The 26,139-nt window shown below is 33.6% G+C and overlaps 1 protein-coding gene across 20 annotated transcripts in view; it reads right to left on the bottom strand.

The window, feature by feature from the left end:
• Positions 1 to 26,139, bottom strand: part of Znf438 (zinc finger protein 438) — a 192,563-nt gene that overhangs the window by 39,626 nt on the left and 126,798 nt on the right. For 18 of the 20 annotated variants that reach the window (XM_047521025.1, XM_047521023.1, XM_047521018.1 and 15 more), the window contains one exon: positions 5,246 to 5,313. The exons of the other annotated variants lie outside the window; for them this stretch is intronic. In XM_047521025.1, the coding sequence (XP_047376981.1) occupies positions 5,246 to 5,282 (37 nt within the window). In that variant the 5' untranslated portion in view covers positions 5,283 to 5,313. The remainder of the gene's footprint in view (positions 1 to 5,245; positions 5,314 to 26,139) is intronic. 20 annotated transcript variants of the gene reach the window in all.

The raw sequence follows: 26,139 nt of genomic DNA, 5'->3' as shown, positions 1-26,139 counted from the left end.
AATGAATCAACAGTATATATTAAGTAAAGTGTCTGCAAACAGAAACACACATAAAATAAGATTATGCATTGATGGTTGTCAAAAATGTTGTAAACAGAGGCCTATAGAAACCTAACCTTGTATATGTCCCAGGAGCCATGGTTCAGTGTTTGCTAAAATATTTGTTCTCAAACTTTATAGAATATAACTACTGCAAATAATGAGAACTGGTTGTACCTTACCTCACACTTAACTATCACAGAACTAGAATTATTATGCCCATTGGACAGGTGAGGGGACTAAGGTTTATTGATTTTGACATTACAGAGCCTAAGAGCAGAAGAATCACCAGTGTTTAGCAGCCCAGCTTAATTTTCTTTAACCAGATTGAGAAGAGAGAGAGCAGAGATGTGGAGGAGGAAAAGAAAACCTAGGAAGGAGGCTTAAGAAAATCGTTTTTATATCAGGTTAAAAAAAAAGTGAAATTGTGGTTAGACAAGAGAAACTACTTTTAGGTTAAGTCCTCATAAAGTAAACTCCTAGTATAGGCAGCCCAGTATTATTCACTAAAACAGTGATAAAAGAGCAGAGCTGAGTCTGGGTTTTACTTCCCCCCTTTGGCTCCTTGCTTGTTGCCTCTTCAAAGGCAATAAAAATTGGTTAAGGAACATTTGCTTTCATTGACCTCAGAACTCCTGCTTGGTGTTTCATTAAAAAGAAAAAAAAAAAAAAGAGTTTAAAACATTTTCACAGTGACTGATATGATTTATTAAAAAGTGAGAGTTTAAAGCATCTACAACATAATCTAATAAGCATTTGAGAATCCATTACATGCCAGGGTGCTTAAAACTTTGCAAAAACTAGAAAGTTTGTTAAGAACTTTATAAAAGACCTAATTAATACTAAGTTTCCAAGTTAAGTAAGATCTTCCCCCTGCATTTTTTTTTAAAAGACATAAAAACAAATATTCACTAGATATCCTAAGTGTTCCTTGAGTTTTAAAACGCTATCTTCACTAATACCAAATTATTTAGGCCTGTACAACCTAAGTATAAACTTATGTTTATAAGACATAAGACAATATATTTTGACAGGGTCCTATTTATTTTAAAAATATTTGATCAAATAAGAAAATTCAGGCTTTTCAAAATAATATCTAAAAATGAATTGGAATTATAGTAATGATTGTAGCTTTACAGTCAAATAATGAACAAATTTTGAAAATTAGTAGTAGCTGGAGAGCAGGCTAAGCTCAATGCAGTGATTCTGGAGGGGCCATTTAGACCCACTGTGTCAACACCTCAAAGCAGCTGCTCTTTCCCCACCCACTTCTTAGTGTTCTCATTAAGTAGAAATAATGCTCACGATGTGAAAACTACATTTAAGCAATACAAATGTTATGACAGAGTTGAGAAAAATTGTAGAAGACCTATTGAAGAAGACCTTTCTCACCTGCAACAGACCTTGCCTTAGAAGCTTCAAAACTGAACTGTGAAACTTGCAAATGACTTAGAATTTTGAGTGACTTTGATAAAATATTTCCTCAACTGGACTTAAATGAAGACTCTTAAACAGCAGGAAAGTTATAGGAAATCTTATTTCCAAATGCTGAAGGCAAGAGATAGAAAACTGAAGAGAAGTCTTATAAATTGATGGAGATTATTTTAATCTCCCTAAATGTTTAAAATAAATAATAGTCTCACACATAAAGGAACAATGACAACATTAAATTATAATGAAAAATTGTAAATGTATAAATTCATCATCAGAGTGATGTTACATGGTTAAAGCTCTTTCTCTGAGATTAGTAGTGGCTGGAGAGCATGCTTAGTTAAATGTCATGGTTCTGCAGGGGGCCATTAAGACCCACTGTGTCTATATCTCAAAGAATATTCTCTTTTCCCCCATTTAAATAGAAGGAACTATAATCTCTCATTAGTTTTCTGTATTAATAATGTGGCTAGTTCTTCCTAGTTTTAAATCTGTATCTCTGGTCACTAAATTATCTGGATGACCTATATATAATGTCCTGAGCAAATGTCATCTCTTCACCAGTCTCAAAATCTCTGGCTTAATCAACTGTGTCTTCACCCAGGTTTCCAAAATACGTCATACTCACTTCTAATGTAGCATTCATCATGCTTTAATCTAGTTAATTATATACATGTCTACCATTTCAATAGAATTCTGTGTTGTCTGAAAGTCCAGGCTCTTCATGATTTATCTTTGAATATCTTATAACCTCTGACATCATTCCTAGGAAGAATAACCTCGATCATCCTTAAACCAGTTTCCACCATATGAATGTTTGGTAAGGAATAATTATGCTGGTGGAATGTATTTCCCTTAAGCCCTAACATCTGTTGGTGATGTCCCACTTGAATTTCATACTTAAATGTGTATGTTTTTATAAGTCAGAAATTCAAAAGTCCCACATTTATAAACGACTATCAATAGTTTGTTAAGTAAATAAATCAGCATTTAATTAATAGCATGCGCTATTAATCACGTCACATAAGAGTATGTTTTCTGACAGAAACATAAGCCATCGTAATGAATAAATCTGATATTTTTCTTTGCTAAACAATATTAGTATTATCCAGGATGCACAGAAAGCACTTGAATGAAATTAATAAGGAAATTAACAAATAATCAGACATTACATACATTGGTATCATATACATTGCTTTTCTTTAATGAAGTGATTCTTCAAGGTATGTGATAATTTATGCCTACTTTGATTTAAGATCACTTTAAGCATTTATGTATCTAATTAAGCATTAATCCAAGAAGAAAAAAAAGGTTGATCAAAAAATTATTAGAAAAGTTTATAAATTTATAATGTGACACTGGGGATAAGTAGCTTTACTTTTAAATAGCTCTGGGTTCAAATCTTGGATCAGTGACTTATTGGTTGATGATTCTGGCAAAAGTAACTAATCTCCATAAATGTTTAAAGTAAAAATTTATCAGCACACTACAGGAATGCAGCCATATCAATGTTTATAGCAGCTCAATTCACAATAGCTAAGCCATGGAACCAACGTAGGTGTCCCCTTCAACAGATAAAGAAATTGTGATATATTTACACAATGGAATATTATTCAGCCTTTAAAGAAGAATGAAATTATGGTATCTGCCAGAAAATGGATGGAACTGGAGACTATCATGCTAAGCAAAATAAGCCAATCCCAAAGAACCAAAGGCTGAATCTTTTCTCTGATATGTGGATGCTAATTCACAAAGGGTGGGGGCTAGGGAAGAATAGAGGTACTTTGGATTAGACTGAGGGGGAGTAAAGGGAGGGAATGGGGTATGGGCTAGAAATGATAGTAGAATGAATTGGACATTATTACCCTACGTGCATATATGATTACATGTCCTGAACAAATAAAAAAATAAAGATTTATATCCAATTTATTGTGAGGACTAAATAAAATAAGGGATGAAAGTTGTAGGTTGAGTGACTATCTCATTGGAGGCACATGGCTAATTGAGTTCTTTTAGGTTTTTAGCTCTTTGTCAAATTCCAGGTTTGGGGCTTAAGTGTATTGGTCCTAGAAAAGACTGATGAGAAAGTTAATAGGACTACTGAATTTCTGCCTAGTTGGCTCAAGGAGTCTTATTTTCTGGCCATGTAAATGGAAATAATTGAGATTACACAATAGTCCAGAGGCAGACACACAAAAACAAAACAACCAACCCTGATGGAGGCAAAGCAGGCAAGAGATGTGAGGGGTGACAAGTTTGACACGCTTTATTTCCCTTTATCAGCTAACAGAGAGGCAGCTCATTGCTCAGTTACTCAGTGCACAGACTTATAACATCTGAGAGCCAGAAAGGGATGTCTAAAAATTCTAGCCCCGTCACTGCCTTCTCTTTTGGCATCAGAATTTGAACCCAGGAGCACTTAACCACTAAGCCACATCCCCATCCCTTTTTATATTTTATTTAGAGACAGGGTCTCCCTAAGTTGCTTAGGGCCTTGCTAAGTTGCTGAGGCTGGTTTTGCACTCAACCTCCCGAGTTACTGAGATTACAAGTGTGTGCCCAGTTCCTAGTTTTTATAATACAGAAATTGAGGCTTAGGGGCAAAATAACTTGTCTGACTTTCCACAGATGATGGGAAAGGGTTCTGGGAAATGAACCCAGCTTTCCTGACACTTGATCCATTATTCTTTCTTTTAAGCAATCATGCCTGTTTGCTGCTTAGGTAGAGAAAGTAACACCAGCTAGGACATCGAATTTCCAAACTCTCCATCAGCTAATGACCACTGCAGTAATCCTCCGAAGGATATACTAGAGAAAACTCAGAAAATTCACGCTCTTGATTTCTACTTCGGTATACATGGAGCTATATCTCCAACCCCAGATTCCATACTTTCAAGAGCTATGACACTACCTTTTCTTTGGTAAAGAGATCAAAGAGTATTTGCTCCATTTAAGGATTCTTTATAGCAAATTCCCTCCTTCCAACTAAAAGCTACATCCTATACTAAGAAGATTCATTTTTGCATCCTTAAAGATAACATTTTCTCTTAAACCCATGTCAAAACTTCTCTTGTGTTTAGAAAAGATTAAGTAGGGGCAGGAGAAAGATTTGCATTTCTCCTATAGGTTAGAGTATGTCCTTTACAGGGAGGACAATTTAATTATTTTTCATTAAGAAAGGACTCTACTTCCACCTGTAAACTGTTTTTCTGAAAGTGCCAGAGGCTCCTGTTAAAAACGAATTATTTCTATCAATTTTATGAAGGGGAAATGGTTTTTAAATCTGTTTATTTTAAATGGGCATGGAAGAAACAGGTCAAAGAAATGTACAAATATTCTCTTTCTATACATATGAGTCCCTATGTGTATTAATGTGTGTGTGTGTGTGTGTGTGTGTGTGTGTGTGTGTTCTATTCACTAAAACCACTGTGTTGTTCTACTTCTGTAAAGCCAATATGACATCAGTTCATTGACATCTATTAATGCCAGCTAACTACCAGCAAATGGGCTGGGTTCTGGAAATTCTGCATGGAATGACATGGCCCTGTTCTCAAGTAGCTAAGAACCTAATAAAGGAGATATGTCCTTATAATTCAGGAATCCACAGGCGCTCAACTTACCAAGGAACATAAATTTCATATATAATCACAATGTTTGCTTTTAATTCTAGGAAATGTCACCTTATGATTAAAGCGTAGTGATATTAAATATATCAATTAAAATTATTTTATTACCACATACACATTACCATCTTCCTCAGTACAGCTTATCTTACCTTGATCTTTGGGTGGTACTGACAGAGGATTCTGCATTATGATGAATTTGACTTGAATGGCAACTTTCCTAAATATAACCGAGCACAAATAATAATTAGAAAATAATTGAGATGTCATGTTAAATACATGCCAAAATGTAAATTATGTTTACATTAAATTATCATTCTATTTATAATTACATGAACTGAACTATTCAGAATTGATGCTTTAATTCTCTTCTTACTTTTCTATAGATAGGACTTTACTGAATGTACCAGACTGGACTTGGAGAGGAATGCAGTTACCCATTGAGTCAGGGGCCCTACCTGAATCTCTACTCTCATGGAGTCATGTGTGTCTAAATTAGGATTCCCTGAAAATGCCCTCCCTGATAATTATGTTTCATATATTCTTTTTAGGAAGAAATAACTAAAATGCTTAACAACATAGGTAAAGGTAATATAACTGTAATATAGTCATTTAATAAACTATAATTCAGTCATTAAAACATGATTATAAAGATTACAAAGTATAGGAAATGTCAATATAATACATTGTCTAAACATACTTAATGATACACAGAGCATTACAACTATAGAAAAAACAAAAGGCATTTTCCACATGGTGGAAAATATGTTTGAAAGTAAAACACAAAAAAACACTGACTACATTAAGTACTGACAAGAAAGTAGAAGAAATGGAAGTCTTATATACTGCTAGTAACAATGTAAAATGGTAGTTACTTTGAAAAACAGTTTGGTAATTTCTGCAAAAGCTAAAGATACATCTACCGTGGGATCCAGCTAATCCCTTCCTACTTACCCAACAGAAAAGACATACAAAGACTTGTACAGAGGACATTCACAACAGCTTTATTTGTAATAGTCCCCAACCAGAAACAACCCAAATGTTCACCAACAGGTGGAAAGTGTGAACATACAATGGAACACTGCTAAACAAGGTAAAGAAACAGACCATTAATCCACATTACAATGGAATGAATCTGCAAAAGTACTGTTATTTGAAAGAAGCTGACAAAAAAGAGTATATACTATATGATGTTACTAATATAAGATTCTGGAAAATATAAAGTACAGAAACAGACTTATAGGGGACAGGAGAGAAAAGGAAGTTTGGGAAGAAATGTCAGGTGGGCACAAGAAATATCTTTTGAGGCAAAAGGTGTATTCATTATCTTGATTGTGGTTAGAAACTGTCAAAAAGTAAGTAAAATTAATCTAAAACTCCTCAATAAAGCAGGGTATATTTTTATAAAGAAGTTATTTTAAAAATGTTTCTTAAAATTTTTAAATGTAAAAAATGCTTATGATATGTTCTTGTATCAAAGCATTGGTTATCAAGTAGTATGGGTCAATTTTTTCCATATATTCATGAGAAAAAGTAGCAACTATTAAAAGTAGTTATCTCTGAGTCAGGCATTAAATTATTACTTTATTTCCTTTTTTATGCTTATTGGAATATTACAAAATTTCCCCAATGAATAAATACTACTTTTGCAATCAGAAAAATACAGTTTTAAAATTATTTTGAAACACTATAATGTAATAGAAAAGGAGGATAATCACAGTTATTTATATTTTTATTTTATAAACTGATACACAACTTAAAATTATACATATTAATGGGATACCATGTGGGATTTCAATATATGTATGTACTCTGTAATGCTTAAATTAGGCTAAACATATTTATCTCCTCAATCATCTACCATTTCTTCATGGTGAAAACATTCAACACTGTTTATTCTAGCTTTTGAGATATACAGTACATAACTGTTACCTATAGTACCCTACCAGGCAATAGCTTCTTCCTCCTATTCAACTATAACTTGGTACTCACTGATCAACATTTCCCTATCCCTCCCTCTCCCCTACACTCCATCCTTTAGTAACCATTACACTTCTCAACTTCTATGAGAAGTTTTTTTTTCTATTCCACACGAGTGAGATCACTAGGTATCTGTCTTTCTGTGCCTGGCTTATTCATTGAACATAAGGATCTCCATTCCCATCCCTGTTGTCACAAATCATAGGATTTCAACCTTTTTATGGTTGAATAATATTCCATCATGTATGTGTGCCACCTTTTCTTTAGTCATTGATTAGCTGACAGATACTTCCATTGATTCAGTATTTTGATTATCCTCAACAGTGTTGCAGTACTGCATGTGAATGCAGATGTCTGTTCAAAATACTGATTTCATTTCATTTGGATGTATGTACAGTAGCAGGGTTGTTGGATTATATAGTAGTTCTATTTATAACTTCTTGAGGAACGTTCATGGTTTCCACAGTAGCTCTACTAACTTACATTACTACCAGTCACGCAAAAGGATTCCCTTTTCTCCACATGTTCACCAGCACTTATCTTTTGTCTTTTCAATAAAGTCATTCTTACCAGGGGGAGATGATATCTTACTGTGGTTTTGATTTGCCATTTCCCTGATCATTAGTGATGCTGAGCATTTTACATATACCTGTTTGTCATTTCTATGTCTTCTTTTGAGAAATATCTATTTAGGTACACTACCCATTTTGTTGTTGTTGTTGTTGTTACTGTTATTGGGGATTGAACCCAAGGGCGGCTTAACCACTGAGCCACATCCTCAGTCCTTTTTGGTACTTTATTTAGAGACAGGTCTTGCTGAGTTGCTAAGTGCTTAGCTAAGTTGCTGAGGCTGGCTTTGAACTCGCGATCCTCCTGCCTCAACACTGCCCATTTTTTAATTGTGTTAATTATTGATATATTCTAGATATCAATTCCTTATCAGCTTACAATTTGCAAATATTTTTTCCTATTTCTGTAGATTGTATCTTCATTCTGATTGTTCCCTTTGCTATGCAGAAGCTTTTTAGTGTAATCATTTGTCTGTTTTTGTTTTCTGTGGTTTTTGGGCTCTTGACCTAGACTCCTTGCCTGTTCTAATGTCCTGAAGTATCTTCTCCCCTATGTCACATTCTAATAGTTTCATTATTTCACATCTTACTTAAACTTTCAATCCATTTTGAGTTGATTTTGTAACTGGTCAGAGGTAAGGGTCTGATTCATTCTTGTGCATGTGGACACCCCATATCCTTAGCACCATGTATTGAAGTCTTTCCATTCTCCAGTGTTAGCACCCCGTTGAAAATCAGTTGGCTATACACACTTGAGGTTATTTCTAGGCACTCAAATTCTATTCCATTTGTCTATGTGTCTGTTTTAATGCTAATACAATGCTGTTTTAGTTACTACAGTATTGTAGAGTATTTTGAAATCAGGTAACATAATAAAATACCTCCATTTTTGTTCTTTGTGCTCAAGGGTGTTCTGGCTATTTGGGGTATCAAAATAATTTTAACTGTATGCCCAATATCATGGTATCTAAAGTAGAACACTCACTGAAAGTCATACTGCATTTTGGTTTTCCATATTTTTTATTGATGCATTATAATTATATACAATGGTGGAATTCATTGTTATATATTTTTACATGTATCTAACAATATTATTTGGCCACTATCATTCCCCAGTATTTCCCCTTTTCTTTTCCTCCGCCCTGTCCCTTTACTCTACTAATCCCCCTTCAATTTTCATGAGATGACGGCCCCTGTCTTTTCTTTTTCCTCTCTAGCTTCAACATATGAGACAAAATATATGACTTTGACTTTGTGAGTTTGGCTTATCTCACTTAATGTTAAGTTGATGTTCTCAAGGCTTCTATTCATTTTCCTGCAAATGATATAATTTAATTCTTCTTTATGGTGGAATATAATTCCATTGCATTTATATGCATTTTCTTTACCATTCATCCACTGACAGATACCTAGGCTGGTTCCATAGTTTGGGTACGGTGAATTGTGCTACTATAATCATGGATATGCATGTATCACTATAAGAGCCATACTATCTTTTGCTGTCAAGTATAGCACTGTTATAGCTTCATTCTATTGTAATTATGAAAAATAAAAACATTTTATAATTAATATACCTAACACTTATCAAATAAAATAACTGAATAGTCACAATATTACATTTTCTGACTAGCCTGGATGATACTTCATTATGTAAATGTTAAGAGGAAAAGATGCATTAGTCACATAAATCTAATGTTTTTTTCCAAAATTCACACAAGAAAAGTCAATGTGCATTTTTACAAAAGGCACCATGGTACCATAGTAGTAGTCACTGTGTCCTTCACAGTATATAATAATCCATAAAATTATAACCTGACTTTTGTTTCTTGAATTGCTAAAAAGTATATTAAGCAGAAAAATCTATCAGAAAGGGACAAAAACTGAAGAATACCCACAGTGAATGCCATCAATTATGGCAAGATCTAATATAATGAGCTTTATAAATCACTCATATGATTACTTTTAATTTTAGTTAATATGTTATATTTAAACAGAGTTGATTAAAAATGAAAATTAAGTGAATTGGTTACTTGGGAAAGTGACAGCTTGATGGTGCTAGAAATGGAAATTTTCCATTTACTCCTTGCTCAGGAAGCCTAAGGCAGACATTGCCTTCTTTGTTATGCTGCCTTGCCAAGGTTCCTAAAAATAAATTTAGATAAAGACCTTAGAGAATAAAAGATAATCATTTGTTCCATGCTCAATAAGCTTATTAACATTAGCCCATGTTGTGAGTTAGTGTGATAAGTGCATGCTCTTGTATATGTGGGTACCAATCATAGAATTACAATGTAGATGTCAGTCTAGATGATTATTTCCAGGAAGCGATTTCCAAGGGAATAAACATGTCATACATCACCAGACAGACATACTGTCATTCAGATAAATGTAATAATGTAATAAATTTGGCCAGGAAAACTTGAAATGTAAAAATAGAGAAATGGAAATATATGAAAACAGTAACGAGTCTTTTGGTGTCTTAAACAGGCTCTGCTTTATTCACTGAAATACTACTATAACCTGCCATGTTTGGGTAGCTGTTCCTTTGACAGGCCATCTTCCAGTTTTGATCCTACTATGATCTTGTGCCTCTGGATTCTAAAGCAGAGCAGGGTGATAGTCCCAAAAGATTTTAGGTTTGAAGTTAGAATTACAGTCAGTGAGTCTATGAATGACTATTCTATACTGTAGTTCATTGTAAAATAGACTTGGTTTAATAATAGCATCCCACTATATGACTGTAATACAATTTGTTTATCCATTCATCCACTGATATGGACATTTGAGTTGTTGCCACTTTTTGGTTATCATAAATAAATATAAATACTTGTGCCCATCTTTTGTGTAGATATATGTTTTCAAATCTCTAGGGTAAAAATGAGGGAGTGGAGCCAGGCATGGTAGTGTGCGCCTATAATCCCAGTGGCCTGGGAGGCTGAGGCAGGAGGATCTCGAGTTCAAAGTCAGCCTCAGCAATTTAGCAAGGCCCTAAGCAACTCAGTGAGACCCTGTTTCTAAATAAAATATAAAAAAGGGCTGGGGATGTGGTTCAGTGGTTAAGTGCTCCTAGGTTCAATCCCCAGGACCAAAAAACAAAACAAAAAAACCCCACAAAAATGTAGAAGTGGAATTGCTGGGTGGTGTATAACTTTATAAGCAACTACCTATTTTCCAAAGCAGTTATGGTGTATTTCACTGATTTTAAAAAATACCACTTCTAAGCAATGATGGAAGTCATGTTTCTCAAGATGAAGAAGATTATAATACTTTAAAGCTCATTTTGTTAAAATAGCATAAGATTATAGTACACAAATCCTGACAATAATAGAATTAATAATTTGCTGAATTATAATAAATGCTTATTCCTATTTTAATATATCCTATTTAAGACATGAATGAAAATAAAATTCTCAATTTGATTCTAAAGGATTAGAGAAGCTTAAAATCTACAGAATAAATTTTGATCTACTTAGTAAATTCTTAATGCTTACATTGATATTTACATCAATACAATGCAGTAATGTTTGACAAACTCCTTACTTTCTTAAATAGCTGCACATGGTTAATAAATTCAACAAAAAAGTGTTTCTTCAAATTCAGATATTTTAAAATATCAGTTACTGACAGAGTAAAACAGTTTACAGAGTCATTCTGGGAAACTAGTTTAAGATCTTTCAAGGAAATTCCTGTTCTACTACTTAGAGCTGCAGAAACTTTGGAAGTAGTCCTACTTTCCCTGAATTTTTAGACCTTTTAAGGTGATATTACCAAAGGCACATGACTGTTCACCAAATCAAAAACTGCTAGAAGATTAGATCACTAATTTTCAAGATAATGGTCTAGCCCAATTTCAAGTATACAGTAAGTTAAAAAAAATCACTGGAAAGATCATAAACTAACTGGGGGAGATGTCCATTTTTAACTAAAATTTCTTATTGTGTGATTCCGGTCAGGTTATTTCATCTCTTTTTATTTCAGTTTCTGCAACTTAAAAAGGGAGAGAGAATAATACTTAACTCACTTAGTTGAAAGAAGAATTAAACTGGATACCATATGTTGAAAATTGTAAAAAAAAAAAAAAGTACTATACATTAATAAATGCTCTAGGATTCTTTCATAAAAGAAACAAAAAAGCAGTATACTAGAATATACTTAACATTTTCAAGCACAAGAGCTAACTAATCATTTACCCTTATAAAAATGCACGCACATATAATGTTCCTTAATGCGTGCTGTGTGTATAATTGAACTGGTAGGTTAATAATATTCAGGAGGAAGTTAAACATAGTGGTGCATGCCCATAATTCCAGCAACTTGGCAGGTTGAAGTAGGAGGATCTCAAGTTCCAGGTCAGCTACAACAACTTAGTGAGACCGTCTCAAAATAAAAATGGCTAGGGATGTGGCTCAGTGATTAAGCAACCCTGGGTTCAATCCCTGATTCAAAAAATAACACAACATACAATACAATACAATAAAATAATGTTTAGGACGTCATTTTTTTTTTTTCATCAGAAAAAAAAAATTCATTTAGGAAAACATGTTCTAGCCTAGACCCTTATTTCTTGTCTCTTTACAGGTTTTCTATAAAGGACAACTTCTGTGATTCTAACTTCAACTTTAAATTTGTATTCCCATTTCTCAGTTTCCAGGGCAAAATGTTCTCTGCCTACTATGCATTCCAACTGACCACCTCCAACTTCTAAAGTAAATGCAGCTCCTCCCTTCAAATGTGCTTCTTTCTTTCTTTGCGCTGCTATGGATGGAAACCAGGGCTTGAAGCATGCTAGGTATCCTGTCCCTACTCATGTGAAGTTTTTCCAAAGCCATCACTTTTGTTCCATCCTCACCTTCCTGCCTTATAATTCCTCATAATTTCCTTCCTCTAGTCCTATATCTTTCCAATCTACTCTTTCTGTGCTGCTAGAATAATCTTTCCCTCTTTTTAAAAATTTTTTTTTTTAGTAGCAGATGGACACAATAACTTTATTTATTTGTTTTCACGTGATGCTGAAGATTGAACCCAGTGCCTCACACGTGCTAGGCGAGCACTATACCACTGAGCCCTAACCCCAAACCCCTTTTTCCTTTTTAATTAAAAAATTTTAACCAAAGTTACATTAAATGTTTCCCTATAACTTTATTTTAAAAATTCAGCCACTGCATCCTTTTCCTTAGAGATAAGCACTTTAAAATTTTATAGCTGATTAGGCTAGTATTTATACCTCCATACTTTTCCTCCAATTTTTCTAAGTACAGAATTCCAGGTTGAAATTTGAAGGTACTGCTCCACTGAGTTCTGGTTTCCAATGTTGGTGTGAAGAAGTTCAAAGCCACTGTGATTTGTGGTCCTTCGTATGTAATTTGTTTTCATTATTTCTTCTCTATGGAAACAATGTTTAGAAATTTTACAACAAAGTGTATTAGTCTATTTTGATTCGTTCCCCAAGTGTTTGATGGGCACTATCAATCTGGAATCTTGTGCATTTCAGTTCCTGGGACATTTCTTTAAACTATTTTTCTTGGATTTCCTTGTTTATTTTTCTCTGTTCTCTCTCTCTGACCTTGAACTCCTATTATTCAGATGTCAATCTTCCTAGGATGATTGTACTTTATTTTTTTCATTTTCCATTTCTCTTTCCTTTTTTGTACTTTCTGGAAAAATTTCTCAACTTTACCTTCCAGTGTTTCAATAAGTTTAGTCACTGATTTTTAAAACTTCAAGTAATAGTTACTGCTTTTGCCACTAATACACATTTCCATAACTAAAAGTGACAGTTAACTGACCAAATATAAATTTCCTATGATTTGTACAGATTGCCTGGTTGTGTTTTGGGGAGGACTGTACTACTCCTAAAATGACTTTTAAAATATTTTAAGTAAAGTGAAAAAAAAAGAAAGAAAAATGCCTGTCTCTTGAATTTCTCAAGTATTAGGTTCAGAGACTTTACAGATATTTCAACGTTTTTTCAAGTTTTATCACCTATAGATAAGAAGTCCTAGAAAATAATAATTTTCAACACTATCAATGCATTATGTTGACAATGATGCTTTTATAAATTTCATCTAAGTATAAAAAGACCCAAGTTTTCAGGAAGTTTTAACACACAGCCATTCTTTCATTTTTTTATTAGCACAAATATCTAAGATATAGTTGTAAGAAAAATATTTGGCTCTTTTTCTATCAAATAGAATGTTCTTGGAATTTCCAGCCTGGCTTTCGAGTTTAACAGAAACGAAGAGGTCACCAAGACCAGTGAGGTATAGCATCCTGATGAAGATGAAAGCATGTCAAAAAAGAACTGCATCATTTGGTAATAAATGACACTCAGCAGCAAAATAAATACCACAAAATAAAGAGACTGTCATTTACCTTTCTATGATATTAATAAATATTGTGAAACTGATCATTATTTTGTTCTTTTCAATCAGCCTGGCTGTCAGCACTTCAGCTTGGATTTAATTCATTACTTTAGAAATGATCCTATTTCCACCATTTTTAGACTTGTCTACACGCTGTAACAAAATCATCTTTAAACTAATCAGGTTTATGGAAAATTGATAAAATTTAAAGATCATTTTGGATTCCTCACATTTCTTTTTTTTTTTTCTTGAGTCTTACCTGCTGCCAAGTGCCACACACATTTTGGTTTCAATGCCATAAAAATGGGTATACTTTCAACAGATTCTATTTCTACCTTTTGCCTCTCTTCCCTTCTAAATGATTCACAATGTTCCCAGTTTAATCCATTACTCTCTCTGTCCTGTTGCCTGCCATCTCCAGCTTTTCCTTGTCTACAATTTCTGCATTAATTAAAATCCCATCCATTAGTTTCAATGACTATTCAATTAAAAAACAAAACCCACTGGGCTTCGTAGCAGAGTCTGTAAGCACAGTTATTTGGAAGGCTGAGGCAGGAAGATGAGTTTGAAGCTAGCCTGAGCAACAAAGGGAGATCCTTTCTGAAACCAAAACCAAACAAACCTAAGAAAACAAACACTTCTCTGCTCCATTTCCTAATTTCATCCACGCTCTATATTTTTTCTCATGCTCTGTGGCTGTGAATTGCTGCTTAATATACAATCTCGTGATTTTTCTTCTTCTGAAAATAATTCAAACTCGCATCTTATACTTGGAGCACTCTAGTCCCAGATTTACCTTTTCAGTATCACCTGAACATTTTTATTCCCTGGCCCCAAGGGCTTTTATCCAACACTTAGGTTATCATAAAATGGTTATTCCCAATGTAGAAAAGGCTAAATAAAACATAACAACCTTTAAAACAGAACAGGGGACAAAAAATGGTTTCAGGTTAAAAGGAAGCGTTCTGGAATCTTATTTTTTCATTTATCAAAAAACTTCTACTAGTGTATATTAGTAATGTGAAAAAGTATTTTGGAAGACCATAGCAACATTTAGATAACGTATATACATATATATACATACATATGTATATATTACATATATACATTACACACACATATATTACTTAAAACACATGCATAGCATGCTTTAAAAATTTGTACTTTTTACATTTCCATTAATATTACATTACTAAATGTGAAACAAAGAAAAAATTCATAATTCCAATAGTCAACATAAAATACTATTAATGTCTTAGTACATTCTTAGTGTCTTCCCTATACTTTTTTCATTTGTTTCGGTTTTGTAATACATGTAATCATAATACATATATATATATATATATATATATATATATATGATTTTCATTCTGCTCTAAATATGTATTTATGGGGTAGGAGTATGGCCAAGTGGTAGAGCATGTGCTTGGTATGCATGAAGTCCTGGATTCAATCCCAAGCACCCAAGCACCAAAAACCAAAAACCAAAAAACATTTTCTTGCATTGCTAAGCCTTCAAAATCCATTTTTAAACACTGTGTTTGTATTTTAGTTAAAAAAAAAAAAAGTACAGGTTGGTTGTGGTGGCACATGCCTGTAATCCCACCAGCTCAGGAGGCTGAGACATGAGGATGGTGAGTTCAAAGCCTCAGCAAAAGTGAGGTGCTAAGCAACTCAGTGAGACCCTGTTTCTAAATAAAGTACAATGTAGGGCTGGGGCTATGGCTCAGTGGTCAAGTGCTCCTGGATTCAATCCCCAGTAACCCTCGCCTCTCCCAAAAAATAAGTATGGGGCAAAAGTCAAACAGTAAAAGTGGGACTATAGTAAAAAATTAAGCTTGCCTCCCATTCTTTTCTCACAATACATCCTCTTAGAGGCAACAACTCTGCACCTTTTTGGGTATTCCTTAAGGAACAATCTGAATGTACATAAGTTAATGTGTCCCCATTCCTTTCTCCTCCTCCCCAAATTGAAGCAAATTATACATGATGCTCTTCTTTCATTTATTTTCTCTACATATCACAACTTAACAATTTTCTTCATTTAAAGGCTGAATAGTGATTCACTGCATGTAATCATTCTTTTTCTTTTTGTTTTTGTATCACTGAAGAGGTACATCATTTTAAAAAATTTTGTTCTATTTAGTTGTACATGACAGTAGAATGCATTTTGGCACTCACACATAAATGGAGTATAACTTCTCATTCTTCTGGATGTACATGACATAGAATTACACTGTGTAATCATATATGCACATAAGGTAATAAGGTAATAATGTCCAATTCATTACACTGTCCTTCCCACTCCCATATCCCTCCACTCCCTTCACTCCCATCTGTTTAATCCAAAGTACCTTTATATTCTTCCCTAGCCACCCCCACCCCATTGTGAATTAGTATCAGCATATCGGAGAAAAACATTCAGCCTTTGGTTCTTGGGACTGGCTTATTTCACTTAGCACAATATTCTCCAGTTCCATTTACTGGCAAATACCATAATTTCATTCTTCTTTAAAGCTGAGTAATATGGAACCACTATTTTTTAACCCACTGATTGACATTAGATTGTTCTCAGGATTTTGCTCTTACAAAGCTGTAGTGTGCACTCTTATACAAAACATTTTTACTAACATGCACAAGTCTAATTGTAGGATAAAGACACAGCAAGAAATTTCTAGGCCAGGTCGATTTAAAATTTTTATGAATATTGGCAAACTGTCATTCAAATAAGTTGTACCACTTTATCCAACAACATATGAAAATGCCTCAAAGACACTATTTGCAAAAACTACCACTGGCACTTTTCAGTCAATTATCCAAAAGCTTTAAAGAAAGGAAACAAACTAACTAACAACAAGACCTTTGAAGAGATTCTAACATACCTACATATTTTTCTCAACTTTAGTTGCATATGCAAACTCTGCACTTTGTTGAAATACACAAACCCTGACAATAAAATGAAACCGTGGTTCACATCTTAAGGATTTAGAAGAATGCTTATTTATGGAAAGTCTTATTGAGACATTAGGAAAGGGAAAAGGCTTCAGTTGTATGAGAGTGTGGCTGCCCAACACTACTAAAAGGAAGGTGTTAGTGTTCCTGGAGCATGATCCCTTGGTGTTAACATATTCTTGTAGGAATACAAAAGACAGTGATTTCCCCAATTTAAAAAAGACAAGATAAATAATAAAAAGGAAAAAAATCCTACATATTTGAAAAGTAGCCTTTTAAATGCTTTTTAAAGACATTATAGAACACACAGACATTTTAGAGATAATTTTATATTGTAAACATTGTGCTCCTTTGTCTAATGTGTTTTCTTCACTGAGTTGCTACCAGCTGAAGATCAGGTGAACCCAATTAACCCAATTTTTAACTTGTCCATACTAAGTAGTTTATTTAGATATACACTGCTTCCTAAGTCCTTTAGGGTACTACATGGAAAAACCATAAACAGGCTATAAAGGTCATGACATTAATTTTGCTGTCATTTTCATGCCTTAAGTAGGCATCAAAAACTAAAAGAACCTTGTCCTATGGGAACAAGGGTAATTCTGAAACTAATTATGGTAGTTACCATAATAATACTATTACAATTAAACACTATAACCCTAGCTAAATATATTTTGGTACCTTTTGCTAACGAATACAACTTCTCAAATAAGATTACTGCACTCTTAGGTAGAGTAAAACGGTTCACCAGAGGCCTACATGAATAACGTAACCACTCAAAAATCTGAATTTTCATTCACCTAAAGCTTAGCTGGAAAGTTACTTATCATACCTGAACTCTTTTTGCAGAAAATGTTACACTTCTAATTCACATGGGTAGAATACTGAACCAAGAGTCATATCTGTCATAGTTAAATCTGCCTACTTAGGGACAGATTTCACTTATTTTCTGTTTTCATATGCTTCTCTTGTTTTGGCAACTGAATATTTATTTATACCCATTACTATTTAAACCTAAAATAAAATAAAAGGAGAAAATATATCAATATTTCAGTAGTTTCTTTCTGTGCTTAGGTTTTCAAGAACAAACTGCTTTATGTGTTTGGAGAACAAGATGGTCCAGTAGCAATATCTAAGGTTAGTGATTTCCTGCTAGTTCAGGTTCTGAGATGAGCACCTAACAACAACTAGCCTGAGCACCAGGCGGGATGGATAACCATCCGACTTGGCAGGTGAGTATTATTCACTGTGTGAGTTCTCTAATGCTAGAGAAGTGATGATATTCCCACACAGATGCTGATGGGCTCACTTTAACCCTTACAAACATTGGAGGATAAAGATGAGAACCAAGGCCAGGAATGATGAGTTTGGGCAGGGAAGGAACATTAGTCAAGGAGGTGTGTCAACATTTGATTAAGACTAATGAGAAGGAAAAAAAAAAAAAAGGAAAAAGTAGTAATCAGGAAAGAAAGAGGAAGTGGGAGGAAAAAGGAACAATGGCAACATTACTTTAAGAGGCAAAACAGCATGTGAAGAAAACAATCCTTTAAATTCTAGTTTAAATATTTTAGAAGACACAGAAAATCAGTCAAGAACTAGTCCTTTGTGTCCCCGTTGAAGTTAAAAAAAGACGTATAATGTATTTCTTGTGCACTGATGAAAACCTTGACAATCAATATCTACTAATTAGTGTACTGTCCTAATTAGTGTAAATGTTGCTGATCAAGTGTAATATCAAAGTGGAATGAAAGGAAGTGAGAGGGAATGGGAATAGGAAAGATAGTAGAATGAATCGGACGTTACTTTCCTATGTGCATATATGAACACATGACCAATGTAATTCCACATCATGTACAACCAGAAAAATGAAAAGTTATACTCCATATGTATATATAATGTATCAAAATATATTCTACTGTCATGTATAATAAGAACAAAAAAACCCAAATGCCATCATATATTAAAATCTAAGTTGAGATAAAGTCAAATACTTCAAGAACATCTTTTAGTTCTCTAAATTTGAAAGTTAACCTTCAAATAAAAATTTTGAAGTTTAGAGGTGTTAAGTGAATATGAGGCAATACAATATAGGAAAGATGAAAAAAAAAGAATGCACAAGGCAAGAGAGCACCACTTTTTTTTTGGCAAGGACTTCTACAATAGTTCATTGTGGATTATTAGGGATTCCAACTTGGACGGGATTAGGAACACTTTCCTGATCCTTTATTTTATAAATTTGACAATGTTCCCATAATCTATTTATTCATAAATCCGTATCTCAAACTACAATTTGTAATCCAAAAGTATACATTTCCATGTCAGATGATGAAGCAACATTTTAAGTTAGTGCATAAAGCAATGGTTTTATAATTATCTAAACTGCTCATTACATTTTGTCCTTATTAGTTTAGAAAAATTAGTTGAGAGAATAGTTTAATACAAATGTAATATGATACCAAAAACCTAGGCAAAATAAAAACAGATAAAATTTCAGTGCATCAAAGGGCACAATCAGGAGAGTGAAAAGGCAACCTACAGAATGGAAGAAAATATTTGCAAATTATAATAATCATATCCAGATGCTAATATCCAGAATTTATAAAGAAATCCTAACTCCACAACAATAAACAATCCAATTTAAAATTGAGTAAAGGATCTGAATAGTCATTTCTCCAAAGATGGCATTCAAGTGGTCAGCAAATACATTAAAAAGATGTTCAACAATACCAAAAACTAGAAAAATGCAAATCAAAACCACAATCATCACAATCACTTCATTGAAACTTATTAGGATGGTTATTATTAAAACAAAACATCCAGAAAATGAGTGTTGGTGAGGATATGGAAAAGGTGGAACTCTTGTCCACTGTTGATGGAAATGTAAAATGGTCAACCACTATGGAAAATTTAGAATTGCCATATGATCCAGCAACTGGACTTCTGAGTAAATGTCCAAAAAGTTGAAAGCAAGATTTCAGAGATATAAGTGCACTCATGTTCATGGCAGCATTATTAACAATAGCCCAGAGGTCAATCAAGCTAGCAACAGATGAATGGAAAAACAAAATGTACATACAGAATAATATTCAGCCTTACAAAGGAAGGTAATGACACAAGCTACAACACGGATGAACTTTGAGGGTATTATGCTAAATGAAGTCAGTCACAAAGAACAAATATTGTGTGATTCTCATCATATAAGCTATCTAGAACAGTTAAACTCATAGAAACAGCAGAAGAGTAGTTGCTATGGGCTGGAGACAGTAGAAATAGGGAGTTGTTCACTGGGTAGAGAACTTGAGTTTTATGAGATGAAAAGTTGTAAAGTTTAGTTTCACAACAAGGTGAACATACTTAACACTGCTGACGAGTACATTTAAAAATGGCCAAGATGGTAAATTTTACTTTTTTAAAAACTGAAATAAAACAAGTAAATGTAATTATATTAGCATAAAACACATAGGTCTCATAAACAACACACAATTAAGCAAAAATGGCAATCACTGAGGATTTTTATTTAACTGTTACTGGAAGCACAGTTGGATTTAAAGTCACACTGGATTTAAGTCAGGTGTATACGTGTACAATCACAAAGAAAATAAAATAAAGAATATTTATAAAAGATAAAATTTATAGGAGACATAAAAAGCATGATGTATTAAGGAATTATATAATGTTTTGGTTAAGAGGGTATCTTCTTATCTAGCACAGGTCAATTTTTTTTACTTTTTACACTGTACTTCCATGTTGTGTTAGTCAGCTTTATGTTTCTGTGACCAAAATGTCCGACAAGACCAACTTAGTTAAGTTTATTTTGGCTCCTGGTTTCAGAGATTCAGTCCATGGTTGACTGACTTCCATTGCTTTGGTCCCAAAGTGAGGCAGAACACTAGGGTGGAAGGGCTGCAGTAGAGGAAAACTGCTCACCTCATGGCAAATGGGAAGCACAAGGAGCAAGGGAAGGGGCCACAGGGCAGATGAACTCTCCAGGGCACACCCCCAGTGATCCACCTTCTCTAGCCATGCCCCACCTGTCTACAATTACCACCCAGGCAGTCCATTCAAACTGGGATGGAATGATTAAGTTACAGCTCTTATAATTATTTCACCTGTGAATATTCCTGCATTAACACAGGAGCTAATGGAGGACACCTCATATCCAAACTATCACCATGTATTTTTGAGAAACATATTTTGTACAAAATTAAGTATTATAAACAGGTAGTATAATCCTAGGACTCTCAGGTCTTAGGTTATAAATACTGTCACTCAAAACTGGATCTGGTTCATTTCTTCTATATTCCCCCAAACAAATACCACTCCATGTTCTCTGGTTAGCTTATTAGAAAGTCCGAATTTTTTTTAGGTAATCTTTTTTTAATAGAGTTACCTAAATATTAGCAGTTGACAAAAGACCCAGTGTTACAGAAAAGAGTTTCAATGGATAACATCTCAGCTACAGGCTGGTTCTGAAAGGTTCTCACCCCACTTTCAATCTAATACCACCCTGACCAACCTATACGCCTCACACTCTGGCACTATCAGAATCAAGTTGGAAAAATCAAGTTAATCCATGTAGTTTCAGATTTAAACAATCCAATTAAAAAATAGCATCAAAGAAATTAGCTTAAATCTTTAAATTAGCTTTGAGATTAAAGTAGGAAGTCCACTTATTCTTGTACTCCCTAAGACCTGTTTCTATATGTGTAATACCAACAGTGAGACAAGCAGACATGGTTGAAGGGTATGGAAGGCAGTGCTCTGAGGACTTGTAGGACTTGTAGGATTGCTCTTGGAACATTTAGTTACACTTTAAGGATTTAAAACAGTGACAAAGACTTTTCACCCACAGATTATACTGTCTTACAATAATATGGCATGAAACCTGAAATTGAAATACAGCTAATAGAAATCGTTTCATTTTGTTATACAATCTTAAATACCAATATTACAAAACTGGCTGCTGGTGTAAATTAACTCAGCATTAGGCTTTTCTATGAATGACCGGGTGAGGAGGGCAATTTTACTCTAAGTAAGTAATGGCATATAAAAATAAAAGGATAATTGGGCATGGTGGCATATGCTTGTAATTTCAGCAACTTAGGGGGCTGAGGTAGGAGGACCACAAGTCTGAGGCCATCCTGGGTAACTTAGCAAGATGCTGTCTCAAAATAAAAAAAGATCTGGGATATAGATACAGTTCCTAATACTGAATAAAGAAACAGATAAACAGATGATTTCAAAAGATAAAAAACTCCTTACAGTGGTAGCTTCTGGAAAGGGGAAAAACTAGAAAATATACCTAGGAGGTATATTTGGGAGGAAAATTGACTTTCCACTGTATACTCTTTTGTAAATCTTTCAAATGTTCTACCTTGCAGATGTAAAACTTAACATTATCAACATTAAAAGAACAAGAAGAATAAAGTAGATCTAGAAAGATAGGTGATTCTCAATAAATATTGGCAGAGAGAGATGTCCATAAAATAATCTTAAGTAAAAAAAGCTGTAGAAGAGGTATGTTTGAACCCAATATGTCTTTTAAAGAAAAAAAAAATAAAGGTATAATCCTATAAAGAAATGTCAAATTGTGAAAGTGATTACTTTTGGTGCTTGGGTTAGTGGGACTACCCATTTTTTGCACAGTATACATAAATGAATGTGTGTATGTGTATACACACTGTATATGTAAAATCAACATATAAATGTAATTAGATAATATATACAGTCATTCACTGCATAATGACACTTTTAGGTCAACAAATCATATACATGACAGTGGTTATGTGACTATGAGGGAGCAGAATAATTCCCAATGCCTAGTGACATCACAGTCATGCTCACATGCATTTCTCAAAGTGTAGAGAGCTGAGTGCTGCTGGTGTAACAAATCTGTGCTGTTAGTCATATAAAAATACAAGATGCATAATTATATATTGTACGAATGCCTAATAATGACAATGTTACTTGTTTCTATATTTACTATATTTTTATGGTTATTTAGAGTATAATCCTGCTACTTATTAAAAAACAGAAGGTACTGTTATTATAGGAGATGATAGCTTTGTGCATCTTATTCCCCTAGACCTATCAGTGGGACAAGATGTAGTAGAGATGGAAGAGAAATATCAATGATCCTGATCTTGTATAGGCCTAGGCTAATGTGTGTTTGTGTCTTAGTTTTTTAAGAAAAAAGTTTAAGTAAAAAAATAAAAATAAAAATTTTAAAAAGAGAAAAAGTCTCATAGAACGAGGATGTAAAAAAAAAAAGAATATATTTTTGTTTGACTCTACAATGTATTTGTGTTCTAAACTGAGCTATTACAAATGAGTCAAAGTTAAAAATAATTACCAAGTTCACAAAGTAAAAAAAAAAAAAAGTCACAGAAAACTCAGGTTAATTTATTATTGAAGAAATAAAAATTTTAAGAATAAATTCAGTGTTGCCTAAGTGTACGGTGTTTCTAAAGTCTACTATAGTACACAGTAATATCACAGACCTTCACATTCACTTATCACTCACTCACTCACCCAGAGCAAATTCTAGCCCTGCAACTTCATTCAGGTTGTAAGTGGACCATTTTTTTCATTTTTACTGTTCCTTTTCTAAGTTTTTGTGTGAGTCTGTTTTTTGTTGCTATGGTCAAATACTGAACAAGAACAATTTAGAGGAAGAAAAAGTTTATTTGGGCTCATGGTTTTAGTCCATAGTCCATTCAGTCCATGGTCAGTTAACCATCGCTCTGGGCCTGAGGTGAGGCGAACATCATGGTGGAAGGTTGTGTTAGAGGAAAGCAGTTAACCTCATGGGCAGGAAGTAGAGAGAGAGAGTTAAACACGAAGGCAAAAATACTCCAAAGGCGCTCTTCCAGTGACCTACTTCCTTTAGCCACACCCTACCACCCTAGTTATCACCCATTAGAGTAATCCTTTCAAATTATTAATCTAGCAAATGAATAATCTACTGATCAGGTTATATCTCTCATAATCTGATCATAAGCTTTTGGGGGACACCTTGTATTCCTGAATAATTTGTATATTTAGATACATGAATATCACTGTGTTACAATTGCCTACAGTGTTCAGTACAATAACATGCTGTACAGGTTTGTAGCTTAGGAGTAATAGGCTATACCACAGAGCTAGGTGTGTAGTAGACCATTCCATTTAAGTTTGTGTTTGAATACTATGATGTTCTACAACACTGCCTCATGACATTTCTCAGAAAGTATCCCTGTTGTTAAGTGTGTGTGTGTATATATATATATATGTATATATATATATATACATATATACAGTTACTTGATTTTCAAGTACTAATTAACTAAATGGAAGTCTTTTCTCACTTTTTCTATCTTCCTCATTCCAATTTCACAGTGAACATTAGACTCAATAGATAAATTTCTGGCAAAATCAAACACATGAAGTTCATCCATCAACCATTTAACACAGGAATTGAGTAGATTGTGCCTGTATCAGTAAGAGGGGCATTATATATAATTTCTTAAAATTGTTTTAATACTTTTTCTGAACCACAAACAATTGCAACCCATTAACAGACTAAATAATCAGCACAAACTCAAAAGAAAAAAATTCAAAGAAACAATATTCTGACTTAGATTATTTAGTCTATGTTTTTCTATGTGACTTTTGCATAATTTAGTTCTTTCCCAACACTGATCATACTTAACATTAAATCTGACTTTTTCAACAGACTCAAAGCTCTACAAGGGAAAGGTTCAAATGTCATGTTCCCATGTTCTTTCAAACATATCCACTTTAAAATATATAGGCTTGAGCAAAAGGAGACACAAAATTTTATGGCTCTTCAAGGACAAAATACTTCCTAATGATGATTATGTAACTCAGCAAACAAAAAGTTAAACAAAAAGTTAGTTAAAAATAGCCTAAGGAAGAAAAAGTTATTTGTCTAAATGACCAGTATGACAAAATTAAAGCTTATGTTCTCTAAGCACAAATGCTGAAAGTCTCTAGAGTTTTGCCTACCTTATAAATATTAGGTTCTACGTCATAAAGTCAAAGCCTTAAAAAAACCTAACAAGTAACTCTTGAAATGGGAGCATGCTACTACAGTCTTAAGGTATGTTATCACTGAAAAGTTATTAAGTGACTATTTCAGAATTCATTACTTTAAAAAAACTTAAAAAGAATCATGGGATAGCAGATATCCTTAAACAACATATACATGTGGTCATGACAATTTTTCAAGAGGACTTCAAATTATAATACTCTTTAATGAATGTGTATAATTTTTGGCATTTCTATACTTACCAATTCACAAACACTAAATTAAGTCTACTCATAAACTTGTATTCCAGTTTCAAGAGAATTTTAACCAATGTGAAAAGTTACACTTTTTCTAAATCAAATCAAAAGAAAAGTTTTCTGGCTATAAAGATGGCTAATTAAAGTCATGCTTTTTTATGCAAGCATACACCTTTCTGTCAAAACAGGAAGGGTAAAAGGCATGAACTTATTCATTTATCAATAGGCTAATAACACTACAAAGCAGGAACTGAAAACAGGACCAGGTAGAAAATATTTCCAGTTTTGTAGACACTATGGACTCTGTCACTATTCCATTCTGCTGTTGTGGCATGAAAGCAGCAACACACAATATAAATGATATTTATAAAGTTCCAATAAAGCTTTATTTATGAACACTGAAATTCAATTTTATATCATTTTCATGCATCACAAAACCATCTCCTTTTGTTTTTTCAATAACTTAGAAATGTAAACCATTCCTAGCTTGTAGGTTACATAAAACCAGGCCCAATTTGGCCCCCAAGTCATAGTTTGTTAACCCTTACCCTAATCCAGTGGTTTAGTAAACTTAGTTTATACAACCTACTAGCCATGTACCCTTGTTCTTGCTCCACCAAAACAAAACAAAACAACAAAAAACCCTGCCAACATTAAGTTCTTAATTTCCAGGTGGGAATTAGAGAGCTATGCTATTGGTACAAAAACTGTAGCAGAAATTTTTATTGTTGAGATTATCGTGTTCTAAACTATTCTAAAGCACTTTACTGAGTCCTAATTTATTTTTCTTCATAGTAATAGAATTCCATTTTACATAAAAGGAAACTTAGGCCAGAGAGGCTAAGTAAATTATTGAAGCTCACACTGCTAGTATGTATATAGATGAGGCTTATAGAC

Source organism: Sciurus carolinensis, chromosome 12, assembly GCF_902686445.1.
Source record: "Sciurus carolinensis chromosome 12, mSciCar1.2, whole genome shotgun sequence".
In the NCBI taxonomy this organism is placed as follows: Eukaryota; Metazoa; Chordata; class Mammalia; order Rodentia; family Sciuridae; genus Sciurus; species Sciurus carolinensis.
This window is presented reverse-complemented; position numbering and strand designations above follow the sequence as displayed.